Genomic DNA, 22308 nt, shown 5'->3' with positions numbered 1-22308 from the left:
TATACACTGATATACGATTATTTTTTAACACTTTTATTAAAGGGAGGCCTTTTATCAGATTTTTTTTTTTAAACTGTCATTGTTCAAAAAATAATGAATAAAAGCAATGTTATTATGAATTATTTACCCATTTAAGGCTCCAATTACTTCAGATAAAATATTCCATTTTGAAAAATGTTTTGGGGAAAATATTGCATGTTTTGTGTTTTTGCCATTAAAAACAAGGTTTTCTTTGGGAAAAAAAGAGCATACAACATTAAAAAAACTTGATGTCAACGGATAGGTCGCAAGTTGATTTATAAATATTTATTAGTTGAAGGTAAAATTTTGTATTAATATACATCTTATTTTAACACTTTAATGACTGAGACCCTTTTGGGTCCATGGGACCTTTAAAGTTCACTGAAATTGAAGGGAGCCCTAATGGTAACACTATATATTGTGTTGGTTTTGAAAAGGAAAATGATCAAAACGGCCCCCGCATGCTCTCATTTTTCAGTGGAAAAAATTTGGACACCCCCGATTTAAAGTGTCCAATGACGAGGCGGCCCTTGACTTAAGTACCTGTGCTTGGCCGTAGCGAGCGCGGGGGCTCTGAGGGTGCTGCTGCACTAACGTCTCAAAGGCTTTCAGCGCCGCCTCCACTTTACCCTGACACACACAAACACACACACGCACACACACACACACACAGAGCCACACGGGAGTCAACACAAAGTGCATCAAAAGCCAACATCCCTCTCTTCCTCCCACATACTTTCTTGCGTAGCTTCTCAGCAGCATCCACTTCTGCTTTGATGGTTTTGTCTAACTTGTTCAGCAGTTTCGCTTTCTTCTTCTTGGCTGGAGAACAAACGTATGACAAGTATTTTTCACCAGCTCCAAGACAAAAGAAAAAAAAAAGTGTCACCTTTTTCTTTGGGCTTGTCCTCGGCCGCCGCTTCTAAGACAAAGTGAAGGAGATAACAAACAGTTAGTCATTCTCTTAGTACACAGTGTATGTAGGAGTACACATTTTCCACATATACTTAGTGTACATACTGTCTTTATGGCATATTTTGATGCTCACACAGCTTGTGTTTATGTATGTGCTAAAATACATTTCTAGCATAATGTGTGTGTAACTTGCATCTTGTGAAACTAAAAAGAGCTCTTAAACGGCATTTTATTGTTGTATTTTTATAACAATGACATGTCTTGAGGACTCTCACTTTCTCTCGAGCTACGACCGATGCCAAAAGGACTGTGTGCACTTTACATTATGCATATAGAATCAATTGGTGCACCAGATTTAGCATTCGGCTCATTTCCATCTGTTGTTCCTAATCAAATAAGCATTGAATGAGTTAAAGTAACACAAAATATTAAATATTTAGGTATTTTTGATTGGAACTAAATATGACTGAAATATTTGAGCAAAACAAGTACATCTGGTTTGTTTTAAAGACGTTTTTTTTGGATAAACAGTATTTGTCCAAAAAACAACAAATCTGACATGGCAAAAATATAAGAATACATCAAAATACCAGAAGTCTACATTATTACAAAACTCAGCTGCACACGTGCTGACGAGGACAAGAGGGCGGGAGCACATTACACCAGTTTTAAAGTCGCTGCATTGTTGTATTATTAGCTTTTAAATGTCTTAATGGCCTTGCAGATTCTTATCTATCTGACCTGCTTTTATCGTATCAACCCTCGCGGATCCTGGGGTCCTCTGGAACTGGCCTTTTATCTTTACCAGATACCAGAACAAAGACCCACGGTGAGGCGGCATGTATCCACTCTGGCCCCAACCTGTGGAACAGCCTGGCAGAGAGCCTCAGCACTGCAGAGAGCGTTGAAACTTTATAAAAAAGGCTAAAGACACACCTTTTTAATCAGGCTTTTTACTGATCTTCTGTTTTTTATTATTTCATTGTGTTGTTTTCTATCTCAACCATTAATATTACTACTATTATCCTCTCAATGTTATGTTTTTATTAACTTCTTAATGTAATATTTATATTATTGACATTTTATTTTTACATATATTTTATCATATGTTTGATGGCATTATTTTGAGTTATACTCCAGTGTTGACGCCTCAAAGGTGGCGTTTTTCCTCAAATCCTCAGTGCCATGCCATGTTTTTGTTGCAATCACGTGATCTACAGGCACATTGGGGCACTTCTGGGTTTCAGGCGATGGTCTAGGGTCCCATTAGGCTATTGTTTATTTACCGGCATCAGTGCAGATTTGTGCGAAGTAGATTAATACACTCTTAAGAAACATATTTTTTTAATGATTCAAACCAGGAGTGTCCATTAGGTCGATCGCGAGCTACCGGTCGATCGCCAGCTATGCATTAAAAAAATAGACCTAAAAATGAGCGATCAGCAATCTTCACTAAGACGTCACTTTCGTCACTTGATTGACATTCACGGCACCCGAGGTTCTTCTTAGATGACGCTGGCTGCTGCGAGCTCATCATTAAGAAAAAACGACAGGCAGGAAGACGAGAAACCCTTTTTATTTCAACAGACCCTGCTGTCAAAACCCTAAAGACCGTCTTCACAATAAAAGCGCTGCTTCATCCAGCCTGCGCTAACAAAACAAGAGTCTCAGTAAGCTGGCGCACACAAGCTAGCAAACTACGGAGTTTGCCTTCAATGTATTTCTTGTAAAGCGTTCAAAAACAAGTATGGAAGCTGGACAAATAAGATGTCAAAAACCAACCACCGAACCTTTTCCACTGAGGGCCACAGACTGACAAATCAAATAATGTGGGGCCATTTTGGTATTTTTCACCTTCAAAACAAGTACAATATATATATTTTTTCAAAGAACTAGAAAATATAATTTCAGTAGAAATTTTGTGTGAATGCTGAAGAGCCAAAGCTGAACTGAAAGGCTAACAGTACTATGCTAACATGCTAACAATGGAATGCTTACAGTTCGCATTAGTAAAATACCAAAATATATAATACTGAGGTGTATACCTGTTAAATTAGCTAAAATGCTAGCATGCTAACATTAGTATGCATCAAGTACCAAAATATAACAAGTGTATTCCTACAAAATTAGCTAAAAAAAACAAAGCATATAAATGTTAACATGCTAACAGTTATTATTCCTCAAGTAACAAAATATTTGAGGCTGAAGTGTATACCTGTAAAATTAGCAAAAAAGCCAGCATGCTAAAATTATAACATGAATGATTGGGCCGCGAAAAAATTTAGCTACGGGCCGCAAATGGCCCCTTGGCCGCATTTTGGACACCGATGGTTTACAACTTTAAAAAAGCCAAGCATTTGAGCGTCTTTTCTGTCAAAAGTGGAGCAAAGAAGTGAGGGAGATGGTAGACTTTCATCTTGTTTGGCGTTCATAAACATGGTGGGAGACATATTAATGTTAGAAGATCATTAAAAAGTCATTTTGCCATAACAGGAGACCATTAAATATCCGGTCTTAAGGTGTATATTAGCATGTGAGTAGCTATCTTTCGTTTCGCCTGGTGTTCAAAACTTGGTCCTCCGAATGAGATTGCGAGGGCGCCAGGCATTGAGCTACAAAACCCAAAAGCAGTGAAGTTGGCACGTTGTGTAAATGGTAAATAAAAACAGAATACAATGATTTGCAAATCATTTTCAACTTACCAGTAGGCTAGACTATTGTAATGGTCTCCTTGCAGGTCTTCCCAAAAAAACTGTCAGGCAGCTAAAGCTTGTTCAGAACGCTGCTGCTAGATTTCTAACAAAGACCAAAAAATGTGAGCACATTACACCAATTCTTAAATCCTTACATTGGCTCCCTGTACATCAGAGAATTGATTTCAAAATCCTCCTGCTCACATATAAATCACTACATGGTTTAGGGCCGAAGTATATCTCTGATATGCTCGCACTATATAAGCCCTCTAGATCACGAAGATCTTCTGAGACCAATCTGTTAGCGGTTCCCAGAGTAAACTCAAATCAAGGGAGAGCATCATTCAGTCACTATGCAACAAATAGCTGGAATAAACTTCCTGAAGATGTCAGACTTTCCCCAACTCTGACTACTTTTAAAACTAGACTGAAAACTTATATGTTCACCTTAGCTTTCAGCTAAATCTTTTAATCTTTTAACTTTTAACGTCTGCACTGTTTTTATTTTTATTGTCTGCATTTTAATTTTGCTTTTAGTTTCTTTCATTTCACTTTGTTGTCTGTGAAGCACTTTGAGTCTGCCTTGTGTATGAAAAGTGCTATACAAATAAAGTTGCCTTGCCTTGCCTTGAATAGACTGCAAAGACAAGATACTTAACGTTCGAACTGGAAAACTTTATTTTTTGCAAATATTAGCTCATTTGGAATTTGATGCCTGCAACACGTTTCAAAAAAGCTGGCACAAGAGGCGAAAAAGACTGAGAAAGTTGAGGAATGCTCATCAAACACTTATTTGGAACGTCCCACTGTTGAACAGGTGGGTGCCATGATTGGGTATAAAAGCAGCTATCTCAATCATTCACAAACAAGGATAGGGCGGGGGTCACCACTTTGTGAACAAATGCGTGAGCAAATTGATTAAGAACAACATTTCTCAACCAGCTATTGCAAGGCATTTAGGGATTTCACCATCTACGGTCCGTAATATCATCAAAAGGTTCAGATATTCTGGAGAAATCCCTGCACGTAAGCAGAAAAGCTGAAAACCAACATTTAATGCACGTGACTTTTGATCCCTAAGGCAGTACTGCATCAAAAAGCGACACCAGTGTGTAAAGGATATCACCACATGGGCTCAGGAACACTTTGGGTTTTGTAAAAGCCAGATCTGTCGACTGTTCACCACGAACTCTAGTGAGGTTTACCAACATGCACTCGCACACTCACACTGGTTTGTCGCCGTTACATGAGCATACCTTTGGGGGCGCTCTCCGTCTGCCCAGTTGTCTCACTCTGTGGTTCTACTGGGTCCGCCTGGTTCTCTCTCTGTGGTTCTGCTGGGTCAGACCGTTTCCCCACTTCCACTTCTGACATAGAAAAGCAAACATGTGTACTTCACAACATGAAACACAAAAAAGACAACATGGTGTACCTTCTTCCTGTGTGAACTTGGAGCTGGTCATATCTCTGGCCGATTCCACTTCACAACAAACAAACAGAGTTAACGTTGTCGCTGCTGCTCATTATTTGTAGACGGCCAGTGACCAACCATCTTACCGATGCTCTCCTGAGACGAAGGCTCCTCCACTAACACTGCAAGCACAAGGCATCAACAGTTCATCACCATCACTCGCTGTTAGCTAAACAGCTACACTCACCTCCGCTCGTGTCGATGGCGTCCGCGTCTTCCGCTGAAAGAAAGAAAGAATGAAGAATGGCGACGCAGGACGACGAATGGTAAAACATTTGACACACCGTAATTATGCTCAGTGTCTTCTCCAGGATCATCTGCAAAACAAAAATGTGTTCACTAGGGGTGTAACGGTACACAAAAATTTCGGTTCGGTACGTACCTCGGTTTAGAGGTCACGGTTCGGGTCATTTTCGGTACAGTAAGAAAACAACAAAATATACATTTTTGGGTTATCTATTAACCAAATTTGCAAAATCTTCCACCAAAAATATTTTTCTTAGTGGAATATTTGATGTGAAGTAATTGGAGCCTTGGATCGGTCAATAATTCATAATAACATTGATTTTGATTCAATATTATGTTTTGAGCAATGACAGTTTGAAAGAAAAAAAAACAGCTTTGTTTTATTAGTCAACATTGCAACTTTTTCTGAATTACATTTAACCTTTAAGCTTTTTTTATTTCACTTTTGTTATGTTTTTATTTATTTTAATAGTATTTTTAGAATGTGCCGTGGGCCTTTAGAACATTAGCTGTGGGCCGCAAATGGCCTCCGGGGCACACTTTTGACACCCCTGCTATAGATAATAAAAAATGTAATCTGAAAAATCTATGGATAAAAAGCAGAGCCTGGCGACACATGCGCGTTTATCCTAACTCTCTCGCTCTCTCTGTCTCTGCCCCTCCCTCACCAATGCTGCTGCGCGCACAATTTGTTTTGTTTTTAACCCCTTCTTAACCCTGAACGTACATTGAAAATACACGCAACCCTAACTCAAAATGCCGGACATTTGAGGCATTTAAGAAACTCAGCCCTGACAGCTCCGCAAAAGAGGACATGTCCGGTGAAAAGAGGACGTATGGTCAGTCTATCGTAGCCCGTTAGCTGCTAGCATGCCTTGTGTTGTGCCTCGGTGTGCATTGTTTATACAACGTGCGTTATGCTACTTAATATGTCCATGTGGAAACTCGTTCGGTACACCTGCGAACCGAACCGGAACCCCCGTACCGAAACGGTTCAATGCAAATACACGTACCGTTACACCCCTAGTGTCATTCAGACAATATGGGGACCATTCAAGTCAGGGGTTCTTAACCTTTTTTAGCTTGGGGCCCAACATAACCTCTCAAATATTAACAATGAATTAATTTCAATCTTATTCTCTAATTATACCAAACTTATTTACAGTTTACACAATTGTCAAATTATATGAAAGCATGTGTTAATCACAAAAATGATTATTTCTTAAACAAATAAAACTTGGGCTTAGGTCAGGCTGATTAGAAAAATAAGTACTAACCAAATATACTGCATAAGAAGGGACTTATAAATAAATATACATCCAATTATTAATAATGAATACAGTACAGGCCAAAAGTTTGGACATACCTTCTCCTCATTCAATGCGTTTTCTTTAGTTTCATGACTATTTGCATTGTAGATTGTCACTGAAGGCATCAAAACTATGAATGACATGTGGAGTTGTGTACTTAACAAAAAAAGGGAAATAAGTGAAAACATGTTTTATATTCTAGTTTCTTCAAAATCGCCACACTTTGCTCTGATTACTGCTTTGCACACTCTTGGCATTCTCTCGATGAGCTTCAAGCACACTTGTGAAGTGAAAACCATTTCAGTTGACTACCTCTTGAAGCTCATCAAGAGAATGCCAAGAGTGTGCAAAGCAGTAATCAGAGCAAAGGGTGGCTATTTTGAAGAAACTAGAATATAGAACATGTTTTCAGTACTGTATGTTTCTTAACCCTTTAATGGCAAACGTATCATAAGTCATCCATACGTTTTTGAGCCCTCTCCATCATCAGTGTAATTTTTTTTTTTCCCACATTAGTATGAACAGTAATCCGCGAAATTACGTAATATTTCATAATATATTTTATAGTAAAACTGCGTTGAAAATGTGTGTATCAAATTTGAAACAGCAGGTAGATATGTAACTCTAAATTAGTCAATTGGCATTTTATTGCATTTCATGCATTAGAAATACCATCGAGCAACATAAAGTCTTTTGAAATAAACTACATTAATAATGAAAATGTTTCTTAACCCTATAACGGCAAACGTATCATAGGTGATACATACGTTTTTGAGCTCTCTACATCATCAGTGTAATTTGTGTTTATTCTAAAAAAGCTGACGTATCACATCAGATACATGCATTCAACGTATAATCCACATGAGGGCGGTAATTGACTAATTAGAGGGTTGTCCAGTTATCCTGCAAGATTGCCACAAAGAAGAAACGAGAGACACCTGATTTTTGAAGAGGAACATTGACAAATTTGAAAAGGATAAAGTAAGAAAACAATATTTTAATGACACATCTATATGAACAGTAATCCGTTGATGCAATGTGAAATAACGTAATATTTCACAATATATTTAATACTAAAAATGTGTTAAAATGGTGTGTATCAAATTTGAAACAGCAGGTGTATACGTAATGTAACTCTAAATTAGTCAATTGGCATTCTATTGCATTTCATGCATTATAAATACCATCAGGCAACATACAGCCTTTAGATTTTTCAAATAAACAAATGTGTTTATATTACAGAATATGGTATGATTAGAGATAAAATATACTTATCCAATTTTCATCCATTTTCTACCGCTTGTCCCTTACGGGGTACATATCCAATTTGCTGTATTATTTTGTGGTTATCACTCAGTGTGTACTACGATAACAAATTATTTTTATGAGAGAAGAAAATGTATCATAATAAAAAAAATACATATTGATGTTTTTTAGATTTTTGGATGCTTTGGGGGCGTCATTACTCGGTTAGTATAGCGGCCAAGCCAGCAACTTGCGGGTGCCAGGTTCGATCCCATCTTCTGCCATTCTAATCACTGCCGTTGTGTCTTTGGGCAAAACACTTTACCCACCTGTTCCCAGTGCCACCCAGAATGGTTTAAACGTAGCGTAAATATGTAAGTAATGGGTTTCACTATGTAAAGCGCTTTAAGTCTCTAGTGGAAAGCGCTATATGAATATAATTCACTTCACTAAAAATAGGTAGATAATTTCAATTCAAGTGATTTGGAGCAACTAGGGAAAGACGATGAGGATAAATGTTCTTTTAATGTTTGGAAATAAAATTATACATATTTCTGTGTATTGCATTATTCTTTATTTTGTTATAGAAATAACATAAAAAAATAATATTGTGTGAACGGATATGTCAAATATGATACAAAATGAAAGTCATGTATGGAAATTGATTTAAAAAAAAAAAAAAAAAAAGCTCCAATTACAAATATAGGCTTTAAAAGGTTAAATAAACTATCAATTAAATTAAAATGCTAATAAAAACACAGCTTTCACCACCTTAGTCATCATTTTTGCGCTTGAGAAACTTCCCTGAGTTCAGCTCCAGACTACTTCTGTTTGTTTGATATTGTCATTACTGCCACAAGTGGTGGAAAAGTGAATTACAACCGAGTACTGCTGTGGCCACTACGGACAGCGGTACTGGCTGCAAAGCATTGCACTTTCAAATACAACAATGAGTAAATACAACAATGAGTAGAGGAGTGTTATGTGTGTGTATATGTGTAAAAAAATGAACACTGAAATTCAAGTATTTGTTTTATTTATATATATATATGTATATATTTAGAAAAAAAAAAAAATATATATATATATATATATAATAAAATAAATATACATATATATATATAGCTAGAATTCACTGAAAGTCAAGTATTTCTTTTATATATATATATATATATATATATATATATATATATATATATATATATATATATATATATATATATATATATATATATATAAGAAATACTTGACTTTCAGTGAATTCTAACTATAAATATACTCCTCCCCCTTAACGCCCCCCCACAATCTCCCGAATTCGGAGGTTTGAAGGTTGTCAAGTATGTACGGACCACAGCTGAGAAGTGAAGTGAATTATATTTATATAGCGCTTTTCTCTAGTGACTCAAAGCGCTTTACGGCGTGGCGAAGTTGGTAGAGTGGCCGTGCCAGCAATCGGAGGGTTGCTGGTTACTGGGGTTCAATCCCCACCTTCTACCATCCTAGTCACGCCCGTTGTGTCCTTGGGCAAGACACTTCACCCTTGCTCCTGATAGCGCCTTGCATGGCAGCTCCCTCCATCAGTGTGTGAATGTGTGTGTGAATGGGTGAATGGGGAAATACTGTCAAAGCGCTTTGAGTACCTTGAAGGTAGAAAAGCGCTATACAAGTATAACCCATTTATCATTTATTTATCATTATTTACATAGTGAAACACAATATCTAAGTTACATTTAAACCAGTGTGGGTGGCACTGGTAGCAGGTGGTTAAAGTGTCTTGCCCAAGGACACAACGCAGTGACTCGGATGGCGGAAGCGGGGATCGAACCTGGAACCCTCAAGTTGCTGGCACGGCCACACTACCAACTGAGCTATGCCGCCCCACCAACAGATCTTTTTTGTCGCCCTTCTAGGGGGTGCTCGCAGCCCAACACTAAGCCCCGGACCTATGGTTAAGAAAGACTGATGTAAAGGATTATTAATGTTTGCCGTTGGACTGACCTGCTACAAAGTCGTCTTCCACAAATGCAGGCAGAGGGACGGGAGCTGGGTACACACACACACATGCACAAAGCAGGGGGAAAGAGGACAGGATCGAATGAAAAAACACGTTATGTTTTGCTACTTGCACAATGTGAGCACACCTTGGATTTCAGAGTCCACGTCCTCAGATTCAGAGACTGACCAAGAAAAACACAATGGTGTCAAGATATGCATTTACACAAACAAATACACTTGTTTTGTTCCAGCACACACTTGGCATTTCTTCTGAAGGTGTCTCCTCTGAAGGTGTCTCCTCTGTAGGCGTCATCTCTGCAGGCCTCTCAGCCTCCCTCGACTCCTCTCTTTGTGGCTTTGCAGCTTGCTGATTGGTCGACGTCTCCCTTGCAGTTTCTAGTGGAAGACAAAGTTGAGAACACGCTTACGGGTTTAGGACCGCTCTGGTAACACAACAGCAAACGCACACGTCTTCTCTGTCATCCCAGTTGCAAAAAAATATGACCCCAAACAAAGAAAGAACAATATGGCGGTGTCGACTATTCATCCTCATTAAGGGGGGATGATAAAAAGCAGGTGTGCCCCCGTCGGGAGATGCCAAAAATAATTTATTGTAGGGCTGCAGATATTTCATTATGTTAGTAATCCAGTAATGTATCGATTAGATGGATAGACTTTTATTCATCCCACATTGGGGAAGTTCTATGGTTGCAGTGCAGGTTTTTACATACAGTAACAGAAGTAAAATGTAATGAAAAAAAAAAAAAAAATTGTAATAACACATTTTGCACAAGGTACTTCTATTTAACTTATTTTACCTTTTTTGGACTGTCTTTATCCATTCCATTACCTTTTATTTACATACCTTTGTATTTACCGGTAACTGTTTATCTTCTACTTAACCTGTTTTCCCTTGTATATTCCTTCTTTTACCCTTTATTTACATTTTACCTCCAATTTGCTTTTTATTTACGTCTTTTACCTTCTATTTACCTTGTTCTACCTTTCATTTACTCATTTTACCTTCTATATTTTTCTTCTTTTACCTCCTAATTTACCTTGTTTTACCTTCCATTTCACTTTAGCTTTTTTTTAACCTCAAATGCATTCCTATAACCTTCTAGTTACCCTTTATATTCCTTTTCACCTTCTAAAACCTTTTATTTACTACCTTTACCTATTTACCTTGTATATTTCTTATTTTACCTTTTATTTACTATATTTACCTTGTTCAAGCTTTTATTGACTTATTTTACCTTCCATTTCCTTCAACATTTTTTTTAACCTCAAATGCATTCATAATACCTTCTATTTACCGTTTATATTTTTTCTTTTACCTTCTATAACCTTTTATATACTACCTTATAAAAAAAGGTAGTAAAAAGAACATTTCTGTAACCTATTAGAACAACATAAAAATAGCATCCAGGGTACGTGGCAAGTTTTAAATGGTATCATGAAAAAAAAACATGACAAATAAGGAACATCCAAGCTATTTCATAGAAAATAATCAAACTATAAATGACCCTAAGGAAATAACGGATGCTTTTAACACCTTCTTTGTGAATGTTGGACACAATTTAGCAAATGAAATTGTACAACCCGAAAACAGTGTCAAATTTAATGAACAAACCATTCAAAGCAACTTAGAATCGTATTTTATTTCTCCCGTTCATGAAAGTGAAATCACAGAAATTGTAAATTCTCAGAAAAACAAGAAGTCAACAGACTGCTGTGACTTGGACATTTCTCTGATCAAAGAAATAGTTGGTTTTATAGATGTTCCCTTCACTTATATATGTAATATTTGTTTTAAAAAAATCATCCTTGCAGCCCTAATTTATTGCACACTTTTTGACCAGTTCTGGTCAGGCGGGCACAACCCCTGCCATCCCAGACTCACCTTCTTTGTGTTCAGGTGAGAGTCTCATGCTTGGTGTCTCTTTCAGGCCTGGTTGGAGGTGACAGTAGAACAAGTTTGAAAAACAAAAACAAAAAAAACTACACATGTGACTCGAGAATGATGTGCAGTCTCACATGACACTGAGGTGGTTCACAGTAATCACGGCTAACATAACAGAACTTATGGCAGTCGTGTCCAAACGGAAACATTTAAAAATGCTGCACCCACTTTGATACATTTTGTGTAATAAATATGCTAAACCCAATCCTGTGTAGGTCAAAATAAACCGAATCGGTGCCATTTGTGTATTAATGCCTAATGAAATGAACTGTAAAATGCATGTTTTATTCATTAAAGTGTCCTGCATGTTGATCTGATTGCATGTTTCATAAATGCAATTTAAAAGATGAAATTAAAATATTTGTATTACACCTTACCCCAAATAAAGTTTCAGTTTATTTTATTTTCCAAAGTAAAAATCCACACCCCAGTCATGTCCATGTTGTTTTTAAACTCAGTCCTGTTAGCCCAACATATTAGCCCCTCTTAATAATGCCGGAATATTCCACAAGTCACATGGTCCACGGGAAGTTGCATCATTCACGTCCTCTGCATGCCACGAGAAGAACAAAAGTAACATAATTCATTTACTTTTCTGTATAATTGATATTTCAAGTACGACTGAGGGTTTAAATCTCAGCAAAGTCCTGTTATCTAAATTACTTATATTTTATATATATATATATTTTTTAGATATATTTAATTTTATTTTATAATACATTTGCTGAATCACTTTAATGCGTTTAATTTCAACAATTGCCTTGAGTCTATATATTTTTTGTATTTGCTAATTCTATGCTAAAAAGTCACTCCTGTTACTTTCAGTCTTGTTACTAAAATGCGTCATCTTGTGCTCAGGAATCTTGTACATCAAGTTGCCTAAGATGGGCCCAGACACATTTTGAGAGTCACATCTTCGTTTTGTGTTAGCCAATTTGTGTCATGTCTAATATTAGACGGGAGCTCAGTAATAGTGAATTCATTTAACAACAGAAACATTACAATATTGATATGGTTATGACTTATTTATACCCAGCAGGACAGAAAAAGAAGACTGCAGCATTGGCAGGGCAAGGTTTATTTTATGGAAATAATGGAGGCCGCGTCCATAAAAGGAGATGTGGGAGGAGCTCACAGTGCACTTATTCACATGTGAGAAGATTACAACGCAACACAAATCAAATGTCTGATCATTACTTCACTGGAGACAAAAATAAGTACCAGTTCAAGCTTTAGGCCGCAACCTGAGCTCATGAAGTGTCCTAAACTACTTCTTCCTCACGCCGGCCGCCATCTTGTCCCCGGCGCCGCTCTTCTCCTTTCTAACTGCGGCCACGCTCGCCCGCTGGGGTTTCTCCTCCGCTGCCGCCTGGCTACTGTTCGCTTTCCTCTCCTCTTGTCTCTTCAGGTCCGTCTTGGTGGCGTGCAGCCGCTCCGCCTCCGTCTTGTCCCGGGCGGCCTTCTCCTGAGCCAGCCTGGCTCTCTCCCTGACGAGACGTTCTTTCTCCGCTCTCTCTCTTTCTTGTCTGTCCCTCTCGGCTTTCTCCCTGGCCACGCGCTCTCGCTCCAGCTTTTCACTCTCCAGCTTTTCACTCTCCAGCCTTTCCCGCTCTTTGGCCAGCTGTTCTTTTTGGAGCCGCTCCGTCTCCCGGGCTACTCTGTCCCTTTCCTTCTTCTCCTCCTCCATCTTCTCCCTGGCCAGTCTCTCTCTCTCTTCTCTGTCCTTTGCGGCCTTCTCTCGTTCCCGCACCGAGCGCTCCCTCTCCATCTTTTCAAGGCGCTCCTGCTCTTCCTTGGCTTTGTGCGAAACAAGTCTCTCCTGCTCCGTCCTCTCTTTCTCCGCCTTCTCCTTCTCCATCCTGTCTCTCTGAGCCTTCTCTTTGTCCATCCTTTCCCTCTCCGCCTTCTCCTGTTCCATCCTACCTTTCTCAGCCTTCTCCCGCTCCATCCTTTCCTTCTCCACCCTTTCTTTCTCCCTCCCAGCCCTCTCCAACCTCTCCCTCTCCACCTCCATCCTCTCCCTTTCCACCTCCATCCTCTTTTGCTGCACCTGCATCCTCTCCTTCTCCACCCCTATCCTCTCCCTCTCCAGCTTGAGTTGCTCCTCTGTGAGCTCCAGGCTCCTCATCTTCAGTTCCCAGGTGGTCTCCCACTTTTGGTCTTTCTCCGAGAGGTGGGTTTTGATCTCGGCCAGAGCGAGGCGAGCGATCCTCTTGGCTTCCAGCTTCTCGCTGATCAGTTCTTCTTGCAGCGCGGCGCGCAACACGGCGTCTCGGACGGGAGGTTCTGCAGTTGGAATAGATCCGCAGTCATCCACTGAGTAGGCGAGGGAGCACACGCAAACCCGGCGAGGGTTAGCCAGAGGGATGCGGCGACACACGGTTAGCATGACGATCATACCGAAAACAAAGTCGTGCGTTCACACCAGGTGCAGGCAGAGGTTGTTGTTTTTTTTACCTCGGGTCTTGTCCTTCGTAGGAGTCGTTTCTTCTGGAATCTCGTCTGAGACGCCACACGGGGGTTGGGAAACAAGATGTTCAACACCACATCTACCTATTAGAAATGTCACGTGTAGATCCGAACGCTACCTTCAGTCACTTCTATCTCATCAGGATCCTCGTCCAGTTCTCGGAGCGCTTCACACACACCCAGACACAAACACACATATCAAGTATTTTATATTAGCCATCGATGATGTCCGTTGTTACCACGGCAACAAACATGCTTGACAGTAGGCCTGGGCCGATAGTCAATACATCGAATGAACTCGATAACCTGTTGTTGTTGACTTTGGACCGACTGGCGGCTGCAACACACACATGCATCCACAAAAAATATATGCCACACACACGTACCCAACCCCCCATCCAACGCTCTTGACGCAAATCCCTTAGAAGTGATGGACGGCTGGGCAGCGCCTGAAGAGCTGCAGCCTGCCACCGTAGCCCCCACTCTCTGCCCTCTGTTGCAAGTCTCGAGTTGTATGTTGTAATACCGTATTTTTCGGACTATAAGTCGCAGTTTTTTTCATAGTTTGGCCGGGGGTGCGACTTATGTGTGAAATTATTAACACATTACCGTAAAATATCAAATAATATTATTTAGCTCATTCACGTAAGAGACTAGACGTATAAGATTTCATGGGATTTAGCGATTAGGAGTGACAGATTGTTTGGTAAACGTATAGCATGTTCTATATGTTATAGTTATTTGAATGACTCTTACCATAATATGTTACGTTAACATACAAGGCACGTTCTAAGTTGGTTATTTATGCCTCATACAACGTACACTTATTCAGCCTGTTGTTCATTATTCTTTATTTGCCTTTCAAATGTCTATTCTTGGTGTTGGGTTTTATCAAATACATTTCCCCAAAAATAGCGACTTATATGTTTTTTTCCTTCTTTATTATGCATTTTCGGCTGGTGCGACTTATACTCAGGAGCGACTTATACTCCGAAAAATACGGTATGTATATGTGCTTTGCTATGCAGTTTTTTCCCCCACTCCAGACAGGGCCCCCTAACAGAGCCCAGTCTAGATTGTATTTTTTTACTCATCCTCCCCCAACGTTGACCTTTTTCCTATCTTTTACGGGGCGCCTTGTGACGACCAATTAGCGTTCCTGTACTGTAACCCTGTACACTGTTTGTTTGTCTAATCTTGAACTGGTTTGTGCTGAAAACAAAGTTTTGTTGCACTTGTGCAATGACAATGAAGACTTACCTAATTTTGCCGCCATTGATAAATTGCCATGTTCGTGTGTTTTCGTTTTCTTTGTCGCTCGCTCTCACACCCGGTATAGGAGGGTTCACTCTTTGAATCACTCGCAACACCTGAGCACCTTTATTAAATAGAATAATTAAATGAACTGAGTCAATCCTCCTGTAAGCATAACGGCAAAATTAATATTCTAGTAATCTCTCATCTAAGACCACAACTTGAGTCTAAGTCTTTGTATGTGCGGCTTTGTCTTCACTACATTGGTCTGTTTTTTAGTCCTAAGATAAGACATTTTTATGACCCTTTACGCATTCTTGGGGCTTGTTGGGAATATCTCCAATACGTCAAATGAACTCGATAATTTTGCCGCCATTGACAAATTGCCATGTTCGTGTGTTTTTGTTTTCTTTGTCGCTCGCTTTCACACGCGGTACAGGAGGGTTCACTCTGTGCATTGCTCGCAACACCTGAGCACCTTCATTAAATAGAATAATTAAATGAACTGAGTCAATCCTCCTGTAAGCATAATGGCAAAATGTATATTCAAGTAATCTCTCATCTAAGACCACAACTTGAGTCTAAGAGTGTACGCTTTGTCTTCACTACATTGGTTAGTGTTTTTGTCCTAAGATAAGACATTTTTATGACCCTTTACGCATCCTTGGGGCTTGTTGGGAATATCTCCAATACATCAAATGAACTCGATAATTTTGCCGCCATTGACAAATTGCCATGTTTGTGTGTTTTTGTTTTCTTTTCACACATGGTACAGGAGGGTTCATCGGTTCATCGCTCGCAAAAACCTGAGCACGTTTATTAAATAGAATAATTAACTGTCCTAAGATAAGACATTTTTATGACCCTTTATGCATTCTTGGGGCTTGTTGGGAATATCTCCAAACACCCACATTCACTGTGAACATTTGATCACTAATTTATGATGTATTTTGGTCAAAGGGTTACGCTCCAAATCCACCCATCTTCTTCTCCCTCCTCCTCCCAGGAAACAGCACAATTTTGCCCAAACCCTTCCCCTCTCATTCCCAAAATCTACAAGTTCTGGAAAGAGTTCTTTGTCACTCTCTCTCACTCGCTCTTTCTTCCTGTCCGTAGCAGCGTGAAGTTTCTTCTTAGTAATCTGATGATATTTGGGATCTCAAATAAACACTTAAAAAGATCTTAGTTTTCTCTGGAACTTCTTTATTGAACATGAACATTTTCAAAACATCAGTCATCCACAATATTTGTCTCAGTGGGCGGAGGCGGGACAGTCAATGTTGTGACAAAGTGAATATTTTAGTAATTTCTTGTCTAACAATTTTAGTCGAAGTAACAATCCACATGTGAATTATGTTGTAATGCTTCTCCTCACTGCATTAGCCTGTTCTTTGTCTTAAGATAAGACACATTCATAGCCCTACTAAATTACTGGAGCCCAGCGGAGATGGCTCTACTCTGTTCTTTTTACACCCTAAACCTCCACACATCCCAGAGCATGTTGGAAGACCACTAATTTATATTGCATTTGTATTTTGGTCAAAGGTTACTCTCCGAATGGGTTTATTTTGTGATTGATACTGCCTTTTTCATGTTTAATATCAGTGTTTCCCATAAACTGCCAAGATACCTGTGGCGGTGGGGGCGTGGTCACCATGACATCATCGAGTAATTTGCATAATTGACTACAATGATATGATTTTCTCTAAAAAGGATCAAAAAATGTATACTTACTAATTAATAATAACAGTTTTGTTTTAAACGTCCATCCATCCATCCATCTTACAATATAATTACAACACTTTATGTACATATTTATATACAGATTTGAACAATAAGTTATTCACTGAAATATATTTATTAATTGTGGTTCTTACAAAAAATATATCTTATAAAATATAAAAGCTAAAATGTCTCTTAAAGCTCTGCCCCTTTAATTAGTGCATACTAAATAATTTAACTTTAGCCTACTACTACAACCATATTATTTACCAGCAACATAAAGTGAAACAGAGGCAGAGGTGTCCTGCCACAGTCTGTAACAAATAAACAGAAAACAGTAGTGGTCAAATTCAAATAAGGCAACAAGAGAAGTATCCTACACTTCTCTTTTGTAAAGTAAATCTGAACAGCCTATATGGGCATCTACATCAACTATATGATTTGCCTGAGAAGCTGGACAGGACAAAAAATAAATAAATAAATAAATAAATTTAAAAAATTATTTGTGGCGGACGTAATTCTTTCGTGGCGGGCCACCACAAATAAATGAATGTGTGGGAAACACTGAATATCATGACCTTCCTGTTTTTGCTAATATCACAGTCAGATAAAGTCTGTTTTGATTATTCTCCAACACAAGGAGGGGAGACTTCGCCAACCCCTCCCTTTAAAGATCTGGAAGATTTTTGTCTCTCTCTCTCTTGCTTCTTCGTTCTTCTTTCTGTTAGCAGCGTAGCGTTAGTCCTCTGTAAACTGATGTTATTTCAGATCCCAAATAAATACTTAAAATACTGTAGCTTTCTCCCGACATTTCTTTATTGAATAGGAAAAAATCCAAAACACTAGCTCACACACAAAGGATGCACGGAAATAGGGCCTTGCTGGTTAGTGAGAAGCCCTGCGAGGTAACAAAAATTGGAAGGAAAAAAAAATGATTGCAAAGCCAAATATACCTGTGAGGGAATATTTTGGCTTCAAACGAGCAAGATGAGCCAATCAATACGGACGAACGAGCAAGTATGCCAAATTTCTTGGAAAGTGATGGCAAAAAAAAAACCAACACGAAAAAGCCTGACCCAGTTTTTCTAACTGGAGTAAAAAAACTGCACTTCAATATGTTCAAGAGCAATTTTAGCCAACAGCCATAGAGAGTCAATTTGTGTTTTGGGTCCTAATAATTCACGTCCAAATCGCGATTTTTATTATTTTGATTCTAAATCAATTCATAATTTTAAAAAAATGGATCTTCAAAAACATGTTCTTAGCTGCTACGCTTATTCGTCAGCTTTTGAAACGTTAAGCAAAAAGTTTTTCTTGTAATTGTTATACCAAATAACAAATTGCGAGAATTTCAATTGTTGAATCGAAAATCGATTCTGAATTGAATCGTCACCCCAAGAATCAGAATCGATTGACCTTCAAATTACATTGGTCAACAAAAACTGATGAGAAATCAAAGTTAGTTGAGTTTTAAAGGAATACTTGTGTGATTATTATATATTATGACTACCGTAAATTTCAGACTATAAGTCGCTACTTTTTTTCTACACTTCGAACTCTGTCGCTTATAAAACGGTGCGACTAATTTTCGTCGCTGACGGCCATAATAAAAATAGATTTTTTTAAACAGGCAAATACACGGAGAAAGTGTTTTATTGTTTGTGCTACGGTGCCATGTTTTGGACAAGGGTCCTTCAACCTGAAGTGGAGTGCCGTTCAGTCTTCAAGCTGTCCGTAGCGTTTCTACTCGTATGGATTCGTCATTCATCATTACAAGCAGCGTTTGTAAGTTTTAAAATATAACTAAAACAAACCTTACTTACTAAACCGTCCCATGTGTGACGTCTGTAGGAGTGTTTTCATGCATATTTGCACATGCTATCGTAATGTTACGACGCTAGCTAGTGTCATAGCATTAGCTAATATGCTAACGCATTTACGAGTGTCTGTTGGTATTATTAATTTACGACGGCATTCTTTTTGTATTATTTCACTTTCACAAATTCCTCAGTAAGTTCACCAAAACGTCACTATGGAGTTATTGAGTCTGTTTTGGAGAGCTAGCTTCTTCTGCAGCTAGTGGGTCCATGATGATGACTTCTGTTTTGTTTAATCAGGCATTCTACTGCAGTGTTACAGACACCATTTGGAAACAATTAAGGTATGTAAATAATAAGGGTGTAATGGTACGTGTATTTGTATTGAACCGTTTCGGTACGGGGGTTTCGGTTCGGTTCGGAGGTGTACCGAACGAGTTTCCACACGGACATATTAAGTAGCGCACCGCACGTCGTGTAAACAATGCACACCGAGGCACAACACACGGCATCCTAGCAGCGACCGGACTACGACAAAATGTAAAAGCCAGAGCTGGACGACCCTCCTGCCTCGTTTGGGAACACTTTGGCTTTGCGGTGCGATACAACAATAGAGGACGAGAGGTGGAAAAAGCGAAAGCGGTTTGCCGACATTGTTCAGCAACAGTAGGGTATGCTTCTGCCAACACGTCAAACATGCTAACCCATTTTAAGCAGCACCACCCCCAAGTGAACATCGCTTCAACGAAGAGAAATACAAGCGTCGTGCAAACACCGCATTCAAGCAGCCTCTCCTCGGCGAGTCAGGCAGGGCTAAAGCAATAACAAATGCCGTTTATAGCAGCACATTTAAGACCATATTGACGTGGACCCCGACTTAAACAAGTTGAAAAACGTATTTGGGTGTTACCATTTAGTGGTCAATTGTACAGAATATGTACTGTACTGTGCAATCTACTAATAAAAGTCTCAATCAATCAATAAAAAAAAGCTCTTTATATGTAGAAAGGTTTTGTTAAGAAACCATTCTGAGCCTTATCTTATTTAGATTTTATTTTATATATATTGACCACATTAACCCTGGCAATAGACCCTGTGTGTTTATTATGTATGTTATTATTATCCTTAGCATTCATGACTGCCTACTGTTGCACTGATCAGCCTAGTGGTGGCTCACATCCATCACACACAGAGCTATTTCTATTTTTAGGCAGAATTATTATAGGGTTCCCAATGTTAAAAGGATAAAGACATTGTTTACAAATTTGGTAAATAAATAACCACAAAATGTATATTTTGTTGTTTTCTTACTGTACCGAAAATGAACCGAACCGTGACCTCTAAACCGAGGTACGTACCGAACCGACCTTTTTGTGTACCGTTACACCCTTAGTAAATAAAAATTTACAGAATATTTCTGTGTAAATAACTAATTTTACATTGTATACTGTATTTTTCGGAGTATAAGTCGCTCCGGAGTATAAGTCGCACCGGCCGAAAATGCATAATAAAGAAGGGAAAAAACATATATAAGGTGCACTGGAGTATAAGTCGCATTTTTGGGGGAAATTTATTTGATAAAAGCCAACACCAAGAATTGACATTTGAAAGGCAATTTAAAATAAATAAAGAATAGTGAACAACAGGCTGAATAAGCGTACGTTATATGAGGCATAAATAACCAACTGAGAACGTGCCTGGTATGAGTCATTCAAATAACTATAACATATAGAACATGCTATACGTTTACCAAACACTCTGTCACTCCTAATCGCTAAATCCGATGAAATCTTATACGTCTAGTCTCTTACGTGAATGAGATAAATAACATTATTTGATATTTTACGGTTAATGTGTTAAAAATTTCACACATAAGTCGCTCCTGAGTATAAGTCTCACCCCCGGCCAAATTATGAAAAAAACCTGCGACTAATAGTCTGAAAAATACGGTATATCTGTGGCTTATAGTCTGGTGCGGCTAATATATGAAAAAAAAAAAATTTTTTTTTTGCAAAAATTTAGTGGGTGTGGCTAATATACCAGTGCGCTCCAGAGTCTGGAAAATACGGTACAATAGTACTTAATTTGTTTATTGGCAATCATTTGTCAGACAATATGTTGTCCAGCAAAATGTATTATTGGCCCCAGGCCTACTCAACAGCATATATGTTCTGTCAGTGTTAGCGCTGCTGGACAAACAAACGAAGAAGTTCTGTTCTTGGGGGACCGAAATGTTTTCAAACGTGCAACAACAATAAAAACTAGCATGGGCGTCCTACACAACGTTCTGCCTGTGTACACACACAAAGCTAGCAGTAGTACACGTACTGTCCTCACTGGATCATAGGGACATGCTGGACGACTCCACCATGCTGAACACAAACACACACACACACATACACTTGTACCTCTCCTGTGCGCCGCCCTCCTGCGTGCAGGACCTTTTAACTTCCGCTCATCTGAAGCGACAGACATCAGAGAGCGTTCAGAAACAAAATGAACTTGTGTTTTGGGATCACTTGAAGTGGCGAAACCAAACGTCAACACAACAACCGACCTGGTGACATACGCACAAAGAAGACACACCAGCCCTCCATCACAGTCCTGTTGGGGGAGTTTTATTTTGAAAAAGAGATGTTTGTGCCCACATCGGACTTCTTGCCTCACTGGACCAGCGCATGTGTGTGTGTGTTCTTGTATTTCTACCCTTCTTGAGACATCAACAAGGAAAAGTACCTTCCATATGAGGACCGGTGATCAAGTGATGACATAAATCATGGTCCCAATACAGAAAACCATTGCAATCTAATAGAGAATGTCTCATTTGCACCCCTGGAGGTGAAATCTATCAAAATTAGGGTGGTGCCAAAAAGGAGGGATTTTTCAAATTGACTGTGTCGGTGTTAAAAGTGCTCCCCCTCTGGTCAACATATGAAATAACAAGTGTGTGTAAAAATTTTAAGTGCTCCCCTTTTGGCCTATATATGTAATAACAAGTGTGTGTAAGAAATTGAGACATACTGTAATAACGTGAAGAAAATAATGAAAGATTAAAAAACAATTAAACAAAAAATTCAAATACATTTTTTTTACCAAAAGCTTACATTTTTTATATTTGCATAGTATGTATATATTATTAATGTTGTAAATACAAATATTTATATACTGTATCTAGGGTAGTCATTTT

General features: G+C 38.8%; 1 protein-coding gene across 3 annotated transcripts in view; it reads right to left on the bottom strand.

The window, feature by feature from the left end:
• The window catches only part of LOC133629791 (aspartyl/asparaginyl beta-hydroxylase-like), a 48194-nt gene that overhangs the window by 12615 nt on the left and 13271 nt on the right, over nt 1-22308 (bottom strand). The window contains exons 6-17 of one of the 3 annotated variants that reach the window (XM_062020789.1): nt 11800-11847; nt 10155-10292; nt 10043-10078; nt 9900-9944; nt 5385-5417; nt 5288-5320; nt 5187-5222; nt 5062-5109; nt 4886-4996; nt 911-943; nt 758-843; nt 565-651 (exon numbers count right to left, since the gene is read on the bottom strand). In XM_062020789.1, coding sequence (XP_061876773.1) covers nt 565-651; nt 758-843; nt 911-943; nt 4886-4996; nt 5062-5109; nt 5187-5222; nt 5288-5320; nt 5385-5417; nt 9900-9944; nt 10043-10078; nt 10155-10292; nt 11800-11847 — 734 coding nt within the window. Of the gene's footprint in view, nt 1-564; nt 652-757; nt 844-910; nt 944-4885; nt 4997-5061; nt 5110-5186; nt 5223-5287; nt 5321-5384; nt 5418-9899; nt 9945-10042; nt 10079-10154; nt 10293-11799; nt 11848-12885; nt 14146-14316; nt 14362-14447; nt 14496-21529; nt 21581-22308 lie in introns of those variants that run through there. The other 2 variants (XM_062020790.1, XM_062020791.1) reach the window with 2 other exon arrangements.

The sequence above is a fragment of the Entelurus aequoreus genome, linkage group LG15, assembly GCF_033978785.1.
Source record: "Entelurus aequoreus isolate RoL-2023_Sb linkage group LG15, RoL_Eaeq_v1.1, whole genome shotgun sequence".
Lineage (NCBI taxonomy): Eukaryota > Metazoa > Chordata > Actinopteri > Syngnathiformes > Syngnathidae > Entelurus > Entelurus aequoreus.
The sequence above is the reverse complement of the archived record's forward strand: the minus strand, read 5'-3'. Positions and strand labels throughout refer to the sequence as shown.